The sequence below is a fragment of the Vigna radiata genome, unplaced genomic scaffold (assembly GCF_000741045.1).
Source record: "Vigna radiata var. radiata cultivar VC1973A unplaced genomic scaffold, Vradiata_ver6 scaffold_388, whole genome shotgun sequence".
NCBI classification, from domain to species: Eukaryota; Viridiplantae; Streptophyta; class Magnoliopsida; order Fabales; family Fabaceae; genus Vigna; species Vigna radiata.
In genome coordinates this window covers 181,548-193,039 of record NW_014542411.1, presented here as the reverse complement: position 1 = coordinate 193,039, position 11,492 = coordinate 181,548, and the positions used below count along the sequence as shown (strand labels likewise).

Sequence of the window (11,492 nt, the reverse complement as noted above, 5' to 3'; positions counted from 1 at the left end):
ATTATTCCATTTAGGGGGAGTAATTTTAATAAATTAAAAGAACTTAAATTCTTTTAAGTTTAGATGTTTTTTTGTAAAGAGGGGGTGAAACTTTTGATTGAGAACTTTTGTAATAATTGGAGGGTAAGAGTCTTGTCGAGAAAGCTAACTTTGATGAAATTTATTAGTGGTAGCAAGCTCATGAAGATTATATGGTTGCTCAATTTCTTAACATTGATGTTCATCTAGGAAATATTGAAAATCATCTAAACCTTCAATCACCCGAGAGATCCCAAGTCCTGAATTTTAGAATTAGGATTTTTTTGTCTGAGTGCTTTGTTGATTGGTTGTTATTCTTATCTCTATGTTATATTTTTGTCTTTTATGTTTCTCCTTATGGCGTCTATGCAATCCTTTCTTTTATGAATAACATGATCTCTTGTTTTATGCATACATCGTTTAATTGAGGGGGAGATCATATTTAGGGGGAGATCATATTTAGGGGGAGCTTTTTAATTTAATATTTTTGCTTATGATCAAAAAGGGGGAGAAGAATTATAAAGAAGAATAATTAAGGGGAGAAATATTTTTCAAATGTACAGGTACTGCTAACTCTGTGGTTGTTTTTAGTTTGTATGTGTTGCAGGTAAAACTGAGTTGCTTTTAAAAGAGGATTTTTGATCATCATCAAAAAGGGGGAGATTGTTACCAATAAGGGAGTATTGGTAAAACCTGAAGACAAGTTTTGATGATGCTGCAAATTGTAATTCTTGTTTGTAATAGGAGAATACTTAAAAAGCAACTTATAGTTTTTGAATGTAGTAGGTAAATGATTAACATTGTAATTTATATTGGTATAATCGATTATGGACTAGCTATAATCGATTATCATATGTTTTTGAACTACAATAATCGATTATCATGAAGCAATAATCGATTATCACAAGTCTCACTTGAATAATCGATTATCACAAGTCTCACTTGAATAATCGATTATCACTTACAATAATCGATTATCTCTTTTTGAATTTTCTATAACGGACTTGAATAATCGATATCACTTACAATAATCGATTATTCATGGCAGTTGTGAGCTGACCTTTTGCATTCAGCGTGTTTGGCTATTTAAATGAATTTTGAAAGCTTCAGAAGGAACATTTTTAGTAAACTGAGAAAAGCCAGAAATCTGAGTAGTCAGAGGAACGTTCTTGAGAAAGCTTTTTTGTTTACTGTGTTTCCTTGCCTGGTCTTGTGGAAGGAGAGGCTTACGTATCGTGTGCTGATACCAGAAGTGGACTCTCTTCAAGTTGGCAGGGCTCTCTACCTGATCTTGTGTAAAGAGAAGCACGTGAATCGTGTGTCGATTGCCGGTGCAGGTTCTCTTCAAGTTGGTATAGTCAGTTTCTTTCATTCTATTCCTGTTTATTATCTTGTAATCTGTTTAAACAAATTTTTAGTAGAACTGTTAATCACTCTTTGTAGTGATTAACGACTGGACGTAGATTCTGTTGAATCGAACCANTATAAAAATCTCTGTGTGATTTTCTTTTGCCCTATACTCATTTTATTATTAACGCACGTTATCTGCTTGGTAAATTTTCTGAAAGAAAATTGTTTGACTTAAAAAGGCAAAATTGTTTCAACTGTGACTTGTTACGCTGTACGCTCTCTGTATTTTAATCCGCTGCGCTAAACTCTTTTAAAAATCAACCCCTCCGATACCAACATGTTGTGTGAAAAAGAAGACCCTCGTGGTTGTCGCTTGTTATGGATTTCTATAACTGCATTCGATTTTTGTAATTTGGGGTTTGATTTTCCTTTTTCGATTATGTTGTTACAATTGCTGACGTGACAGGAGTGATGTGGCAATGATTTCAAAAATTGGCCACGTCAACGTTCCAGTTCATAAAACCCGTTAAGCCAATTTAATGACAAGGGTTCAATTGAGTCAAATTTTTATTTTTTAAGACTAAATTGGGGATTCTAATAAAATGGGAATCAAACCGAGAAAAATCCACAAAAATAAAGACAACTAAAAGAGTTTAACCATATTTAAAATACCTCAAAATTTCAATAAACTTTTTGGACATGAGCCATTCAATTATTCTTCTACCCAAAATATGTGTTATGCATAGAAAATGAATTTTTGAAAAATACGAGATATAACAAAAAATCACATGGCTTTACTAAACGAAACAAAAGGTTCTTTAGAAAAATATTTAATTTAAGAATGTAAAATTTATTAACCACTAAATCAAGAAAAATTAGTAAAAGTGTAAGAGTTAAATCAAGAAAAATTAGTAAAAGGGGTAGTTTAAATTTACATATTAAACATTTTTTTTGCATGGCGTCAATTAAAATTATTGGCCAAAATCTTTTATGCCTATTCAGGGAAAAGAATGGTAGCTGCATGAAGATAAGAAGTACAAGAGATGAATGCTTTTACAAATTCTTGACCTAATTCTCCCAACATCACAAATACTTTTTAAAATAGAGAGTTTAATCTAAAATTCTTCATTCTCATAATAAATTGATAATAATTTAAGATATAAAATACTAGCGAAAACATATGTTTTTTTTTTTTATGATAATAACAAACAATAACATTGTTAATTATTGTTATTATTATAACTAGCATACATAACATATGTGCATATAATTTTTTAAATATCTATAATATATTATATTATAAATTAATAATTTTAGTAATTTTATGATAATATGAAATTAAAAGAAATATAAGTAAGTTTATTAATGTGAGGAATGAACACTACAAATATGACGAAAAACTAAAATTCTTAAAATGAATGAAGAAAAAAAAATATAAAAAGATAACATAGATGAAAAAAAAGTAACTGCGGAAAAAGTTTTATAAAAAATATATTAAAATAACTGTTAATCATTCAAAGATAAATAAATAATCATATTGTAAAGTGTAAAATAGAAATAATAATTCTGGACATAAAATATATAATCCTCTTTATGCATAACTTAGATTGTTATTGTTATTATTATACCTAACATAAAAATAAAAGTGATAACATTTGTGTATACACAATTTTTTAAATATAATATATTATATTATCAATTAATAGTTTTAGTAATTTTATGATAATATGAAATTTAAAGAAATATAAGTAGGTTTTTTAATGTAGGGTAAACTATAACATGATGAAAACAAAAATTCTTAGAATGAATGGAGAAAAAAAATAACTATTGAAAAAAAATGCTGAAAGAGCTTTATAAAAAAACATGTCAAAATAGCTGTTAATCTTTAAAAAAATAAAAAAATAATAATATTTTAAAGGATAGAATAGAAATAATAATTGTGACATAAAAGGAGAAATTCACTTTGCATAATTATAGATTATTGAATTAAAATAATTTTTGTAATTTTATTATAGATACTTTTTATTTATTTTGTAAATATTTTTATGATTAAAAAGATAATTAAATTTAAAAAACGGTTAAATTTAAAGAAATAAATACTCAAAAAGTAAAATTGATAAAAAATCATTTATACATATAGGTATAAATGAAAAAACTTAGTTGGCATCTAATTTATGAAAAGTGTAACCATTGTAATCTTGATGTATATTTTATAGTGGTAAGCTGGTTTCTGAATTTTACTTTACAGTTTAACATCACATCAAAATTAAAAAATATAATTTAATATCAAATTAGTTTTTAAATATTATAATTTAATAACTAGATAATCTCACAAAATTTAACGACAGAACATAATTGTTATATATATATATATATATATATATATATATATATGAAAATTTAACTTTGATCCAAAACTGTAATGAATTGAAGCAATTTTATGTAATTTTTGAATTGAATATATTTTTGCATTTATTTTTTACAAAAAATAATTGAATCAAAATCCTCACACACTGGCAATCTTAAATGTCAAGTTATCAGTTCCTAATATGCACTGCCTGCTAAGCATCATTGGTCACAGGATGCAACCCAAATTATACTTAATATGTGTTTAAGAATAAAATAAATCTTAAGCAACAAGACTGAACAAAGTAGAAGGCATAATTAGTCTGTGAACCAACTTTGAAAAAAAAATTTGATCTTTTTCCAGTTTAACATAGAAGCAGATAATGCTGATGTTATAAAGCAAAATTCCTGTACTTCTATAATGCCCCTTATGGAAAAGAATGCCATCTCATTGAAGTTTAAGATGTAAACATTCTCTAATGCAACTAAAGTTCATAACTTCATCTCACATGTTGTAGTGTTTTTCTTTTCTTGCTTTATTTTTTCTCACCCCAAAGATGCTGCATGCAAGTTGCCAAATTAGCAGCAACCTCATCCACCCAAAAATCGCTAAACAGTATTTAAATAGCAATATTTTAACCATTTTAATATCACAGTTACGTAGAAAAGAAATCTCCAGCTGGAAGCAATGCATATATGCTCCTTTGTTATGAAAGAGAAAGTAGAAAGTAATTAGAGAAAATAAAGGGAAAAGCTTAACGAGGGTGACAGTGGGAAGTTGCAAAACCGTTTTGTTTTTGTATAAAAAGATAGCACTTGGCACGATCTATACTTGAGAGCGAAATATTTGGAACCTGGAAGCCTCACACGCACTGTCACTCACGCATATATAGGTTGCATAAACTTTTCAGTTGTTGTGTTGCTATTCATTGAGCTCAAACAATGGCGAAAATCTCCTTCATTCTCGTCTCTCTGGTTGCATTTTGCTACATCATACTCACAGGTAATAACACTATTTCTTTTCGATTTGTAACTGAAACCTTTGTATGCATTATTGATCTTATGTTGTTTGTAGCAGATGGTGCTCAACTTATTGTAGTGAACAACTGTGGGGAAAGTGTGTGGCCAGGGATACTTGGCGGTGCAGGGCAGCAAAGTCCAAAAGATGGTGGGATGCATCTTGGGAGCGGTGAAGAAGTTGTGCTTGATGTACCAGAAAAGTGGTCAGGGAGAATTTGGGGTAGGCAAGGTTGTAGCTTTGACAGTGATGGAAATGGGCACTGTGTCACTGGTGACTGCAATGGGAAGCTGCATTGTAGAGGGCAAGGAGGGTTGCCACCTGCAACAGTGGTGGAAATGACCCTTGGATCCTCCTCCTCCCCTTTGCACTTTTATGATGTGAGTTTGGTGGATGGCTTCAACTTGCCAGTTTCCATGAAGCCCATTGGGGGTGGAGTTGGGTGTGGAGTGGCATCTTGTGAAGTGGATTTGAATATTTGCTGTCCATCAGCACTTGAGGTGAAGAGAAATGGCAGAGTTGTGGGATGTAAAAGTGCATGCTTGGCTATGCAATCTGCTAAATATTGCTGCACAGGGAATTATTCTGACCCAAAAACTTGCAAGCCTACTCTTTTTGCTCATCTCTTTAAGGCTATATGTCCTAAGGCTTATAGTTATGCATATGATGACTCTAGCAGCCTTAACAGATGCAGGGCTCCAAGATATGTTATCACCTTCTGCCCTCCTCCACTGTAAAGGGATTCATGATGACAAAACTGAAGTTGAAGCTGCTGTTGGAGAATTGCAAAGATCATCAGTTATCTGAATATTTTAGTTCTGTTTTTAATCTTTAATTGTCATAGTTATCTCTTTTTTAGAGTCTTAATAGTCATTGTTCTTTGCCATCAGATAGTTGAAACGAAGGGTAGATTGATAATAAACAATATTTCACATTTTTGCTCTTACTGTTGATAGTGCTTTGCCTTGTATGAAGTTAACTTGGGAATAATAACCTGTAAACTGCACAGTCTACTTACATTCCAAGGGACCAAATATTGGAATCATGTGACCAACTTCTTGGAACCAGAAAAAGGGGAAAGAAAATCTGAGCAGCATCATTTGCAATAAAAATTACGGACAATAATATACCAAAATGTTCCATTTCTTTTTATCTTACTGTTACCACCATTTCTTTCCATGAAAGTTTCATTAAGAAAGATGAAAATTCAATGACTAGAAGCTTTTGCTCATTAGAACTCTAGCAGGTTTGGTGCACCAAGGATCCTACCATGCTGGGTCATGTACAATTTGATACACCAAAAAATAGTATATCTCTTCGATACGAGTGCAAAATTTAGTCCTCACGATTTTATCTTTTAAGACACGTCTCAAGCAAGAGAGAGAGAAAATTTATTCAACATTTTCTCCTCTTTATAGGATGCAAAACTTTTGGTATGAGTCATGTGGAATCATTACTTTGCATTTGGTTATTCCATTAGCCTCATCTGTACAGGGCTTTCATCTTGTTATTATCACTTTACATTCTTCTCCAATAAGAGATACGTCAAAATGAGGATTCCCTCATTGATCTACTGAGATTTTTAGATGATTTAAAATTAGGAAAGCAGGAAAAGAAGATCATCATCATATACTACCATCTTCTTTTAGGCTATATTTGGTATTAGATATGTCCTAGGTTGTTCCATGTTGGAAAACAAGAATTGTTCTTCATCATGAGAACATTCTCTAAAGTAGGATGGATTGAAAAGCAGAGAACATAGAATAACATTTCAGATTTTTGCTTTAGTGATAATGACGCTTTGCCATATACATAGTTTAACATATTTCAATGAATTGGGATTGGGAATAGTTGGTAGCCAATGTTTTTAAAATTGGACTCATTTTAGAGATTCAATATATATGTATATATTGGACAGGTTCATTGAGATCGTTAAATAATAATATTGGAAATAAAGTTAAAGAGAGTAAGATTTGTAAATAATAATACTTAGAGACAATGAGATCGTTCTCTTGTATGATAAACTAAGCAAATATTTTTGCTTTGGATCCTCCGCACAGAACGTGCAATACATGAAAAACAAAGACAAGGTGACAATAAACTAATCTCCATCAATGATTGAGAAAGACTTTGCTTACAATAGTAAATGTCCCTTACAAAGTCAAATCTCAGAGGAAACAATCTTAGCAGAAGAAAGATGAGTCTGAATGTAGATGTTGAAGAGTTGGTGACTGAAATGAAGGAAGTACCCACTTTTGCTCCATCTATGCCAGTCCCCAATGTTCAAGAAATGGTAAGGAATAATCCCCTGCAGGTTCCTGAAAGATATGTGAGGAGCAATGAAGAACTGGAAAAAATCAAACACATGCCTCACCTTTCATCTGAGGTACCTGTCATTGATTTAGCACTGCTCTCATGTGGGAACAAGGATGAGTTATTCAAATTGGATGTAGCATGCAAAGAGTGGGGTTTCTTTCAGGTAATTTCTTATCAACACTACAGTCAATTAAAAAATGCACAAATGGGAACTTACACTAAGACCAAGTATATTTTTTTTGACAATAGTGCAACTTGTTCAGAGTAATTCTACAATCACTGTAACTTTTAGAGACATAGTAAAACCATTCATGCATCTTCATTTAGACAACTTAAAATTTAGTATAACCAATTCATGTGATAATATTTTTAAAATCTCTATTCTGAGTTTGAATTCTATACTTAGGAGAAATGAGCAAGATGAGTAGGAAATATGAAAATTTTACAAACTTAGTATGTTACCATTGTCATGATGATCATTTGACCTTATAATTCCAACACCTTTAAACTACTTAATAGGACTAATCATGGATTTATTACCTTTTAATAGTCATGGAAAATCTTGTTGCGACTGTAACTTAAATCAAGTTTATCATCATTCAAATAAGAATGACACTTACTATCAATCTTTCATATAAGAATGAAACTTAAACCAAGTATGTGTACTTTGGAGTAGGTATCTCAGAGAGTGGAAGGAGAGAGAATATTTAAAATACCTTATACCTCAACTCTTAAATAGTGGGACTATTAGATGTGGTGAGAACATATAGATAGTTATGAATGTTATGAATGCAGACCATTGTGTGCACTTATTAATTTAAATGTGTATTTAAAGTCAAATTTCCTAGATAAATATAAACCATATGATCTTCATCCAACTAACTGTGTGAATGTGTGAACTTCCAAAGGAATCTGGATGTGTCATTTCTTAATAGGTTATATGATTGGAATATTGATGAGAAGAAGTTTGTTTGGTTTTCATGAAATGCTGCTTGCTTGAGATTGCAATTACTTTTGGTTGCAGATAGTAAATCATGGTGTTAAGAAAGAGCTGGTGCAGAAAATGAAGGATGCAGCAGCTGAGTTTTTTGAACTTCCAATAGAAGAGAAGAAAAAGTATGCAATGGAATCAAACGATATTCAAGGTTATGGGCAGGCTTATGTGGTGTCCGAGGAGCAGATACTAGACTGGTATGATGCACTGATGTTAGTCACATGTCCCACTCAATACAGGAAACTTCAACTTTGGCCAAAAACTCCAGAGGGATTCAAGTAGGTGCTCCTCTCAATTGGAAACTATGTACACTACTTTTGATCACTTGACGAAATTCATCTACTAATGCAGGGATGTAATAGAGGCATATACAAGTGAAGTTAGAAGAGTTAGTAAGGAAATACTTAGTTCATTGTCAGAGATCATGGGAATGCAGAAGCATGTTTTTCTTGAACTGAATGAAGAATCATTGGAAGCTTTTCGAGTGAACTATTACCCTCCTTGTAACACACCTGAGCAAGTGCTTGGTTTGAGTCCACACTCTGACACAAGCACCATCACCTTGCTTATGCAAGATGATGATATAAATGGGTTAGAAATTCGACACCAAGGAGGATGGGTGCCAGTGATTCCAATATCAGATGCTCTAGTTGTCAATGTTGGGGATGTTATTCAGGTACTAAATTATATCTCTTAATGTCATAAACAAAAAAGGTTAGTTCTTTAATCATTTACTCTTGTTGTGAATGTCTTCTTTTTGAAATCATCGCAGATCTTGACTAATGGGAAATACAAGAGTGTAGAGCACAGAGCAGTGACAAACAAGAACAAGAAAAGGATTTCTTATGCATTGTTTGTGTGCCCAGAGGATGATGCGGAAGTTGAGCCCCTTGATCATATGATAGATGCTCAAAACCCCAAGTTGTACCAGAAAGTGAGGTATGGAGATTATTTGAGACAATCTATGAAGAGGAAAATGGAGGGAAAAGCACACGTTGATGTGGCAATGTTAGACCATTCTGATACGAGGAATGAAGACTTCTAAGAAATGGAAACAACTGAGAAAACAAAACTAAACTTACACGTCGTCTGTATTTATGAATTGTGTTTGTATTGTAATAAGTGGGAAGAAATATTCCCTGACATCAAACATTTCCATGAACATTGTCTGATAACTGCTTTACATATATAATAAAATATGATATTATAATATAAATAATAATAAATATAAATAAAGAAAATAATAATTTTTAAATACATAAATGAGAGTTGAGTCTTTGCTCATTTAATGCAAGTCTTGTCACTCTTATTCAATCAAATTCCAGAAAGCATAAATTCTCATCTTAGCTTTTCCTTAGAGGATAGTACTTTCCGAGTGAAATCTAAACAAATTGAGTTTTAATGCTGCCACTTCCAGCCTCACCAAATATGAGGTTTTTCTTTCAATGGTCTCAGACTATACATAATCGTACTCAGACTTTTTTTTTTTTTTTTCTTTTTACAGAAAAAGAAAAAGAACGAGTTAAAAGGTTCAGTTGTAAAAGTTATGAAAAATTTGTGAAGGACCAGTAATTGTTATAGATTTTATATTAATTAGAAATAATACGAATTTTTACAAGTATAAAAGAAATCTTATTTTATAAATTAATTTGTAAGAACCTAGAAAATAGAGTATTAAAGTAGACAAGGGTATTTAAATAATAAGACCAATTATTTTACTTTAAAATAATCTTATAATATAAATAGAATTTTATAAACGTGTTTCATTATTTTAATCTCTCTAAAACACTATTCTCTTCTGCTTCTCTAACTTCTCTCTACAAATTCTCAAGAGCTACAAATCTGACCGATTAATTGGGCGAATCGAGCGGGTTAGTGGTTAACCCTTTTATTGGGCGTATAGGTTTCTTGATCCTGCAACATAATTATGTTTGCATGGATCAAGAGTTCCTTTCCTACAATTTCTAGCTCAATTTAGGTTCTAATGTTGGTTTCTTATCACCAACCAATGATTTGTAAGGTTTTCTAGAGTTTCATTGTGGCACAAGGCATCGGTCCAAATTTTATAGAGTTGGGCAGTGTTTCTCTGAGGTAAGGAAAGCTAGATTTTATTTGAATTAGAATTTGGTAGTATATGCATGATGAATTTGTGAATATTGAGTTGGTTGAATTGAATTTGGTTTTAAGATGTATGTGATGTGAAATTTGAATGTGGTAGTGTGTAAATTGGTGATCTGCGTAATTAATCATGATTGGATGTTATTTGATCTGTAATTGGTGATATGTGCGGGTATTTGATACAATCGGTATCGTGGATAAAGTCGCGCAACAGAATAAAATTAAATTTAGCAGAAAGCGTTTTACGGTCACAAATCAAGTTACGATGGTCCGTTTTAGAAAATTGATTTTCTTAGAGAACTTTTATCAAAAGTTGGAGTGCTAAAAGTTTAAAGAGTGTAGGGAAGAGAAAAATGACACAGATGATTTTTATATTAGTTCGAATCAAAAGATTCTACATGCAGTTGTTAATCACTATAAAAAGTGATTAACGTTTTCACTAAAATCAGTTGTACAGATTACAAGATAATGAAATGAGAAAAGAATAGAAAACACCTTCCTTCGACAAACGAACCGGAAGAGCTTCCTTCGATGCACGAACCAGAAGCAACAGCTCTGCCAACTTGAAGAGAACCGCTCCGATCTTTGACACACAAAGCGCGAGCTTCTCCTATTCACAAGACCAGGCAAGAGAACTCTATCACTTTGAGAACTTCCTCAGACAAATTGTATTCTCAAAATGGCATAGATTCTTTTCACTCACAGAGAGCTTCCCTTAGGCACAAAGCTCTAATATTCTCAAATGAAAAGTTAAATTCTAAGAGCTGTGAAAAAACCTATTTATAAGCCTAGGGTCAGAAACTGAAAAGTCATCTCCCAACTGTCAGAAATAATCTATTATTGTAAGTGATAATCGATTATTTGTGTCCGTTATGGGGTTTTCAAAAGAGTGATAATTGATTATTCTAAGTAATAATTGATTATTCCAGAGCAAAGAGGTTTTTCAAGAAAGCTCAAGATAATTGATTATAGCTTCACATAATCGATTAAATGTGTAACTTAACTAAAGTCACGAGATTTTCTAAGTATTACATATTCAATGATTTTCCTAATACATTTATATTCTACAAAGTGCTTTTAAAAAAATCAAAACAGCTTCTTCAAGTGTATCTTCTTGCAGCATCATCAAAATCATTTATCTTCAAATTTACCAATGCTCCTCATTGGTAACAACATGAAATGTTAGAAATCAGTTAGGAGGGTGTTTAGTTTGAGATTGAAGTTTTCTATACTTGTTTTAAGTCACGTTTGAGGAAGTGGGATAGTGAAAATGAGAATGTGAGGTTAGATGCTCAATTGGACTGTTGGAGCAGCTTTGGTAGTCAAATGTGA

The 11,492-nt window shown here is 31.9% G+C and overlaps 2 protein-coding genes across 2 annotated transcripts; both read left to right on the top strand.

Moving 5' to 3' along the window:
• The first annotated feature begins 4,501 nt into the window (after window positions 1-4,501).
• On the top strand, window positions 4,502-5,654 carry LOC106780007 (thaumatin-like protein). The gene is made up of 2 exons (XM_014668242.2): window positions 4,502-4,717; window positions 4,793-5,654. Exons 1-2 carry the CDS (start codon window positions 4,657-4,659, stop codon window positions 5,467-5,469), a joined length of 738 nt encoding a protein of 245 aa, XP_014523728.1. The 5' UTR covers window positions 4,502-4,656; the 3' UTR covers window positions 5,470-5,654.
• A 1,178-nt stretch (window positions 5,655-6,832) lies between these two features.
• LOC106780006 (protein SRG1-like) lies at window positions 6,833-9,213 on the top strand. The gene is made up of 4 exons (XM_014668241.2): window positions 6,833-7,211; window positions 8,073-8,320; window positions 8,394-8,718; window positions 8,815-9,213. Exons 1-4 carry the CDS (start codon window positions 6,879-6,881, stop codon window positions 9,085-9,087), a joined length of 1,179 nt encoding a protein of 392 aa, XP_014523727.2. The 5' UTR covers window positions 6,833-6,878; the 3' UTR covers window positions 9,088-9,213.
• The last annotated feature ends 2,279 nt before the right edge of the window (window positions 9,214-11,492 follow it).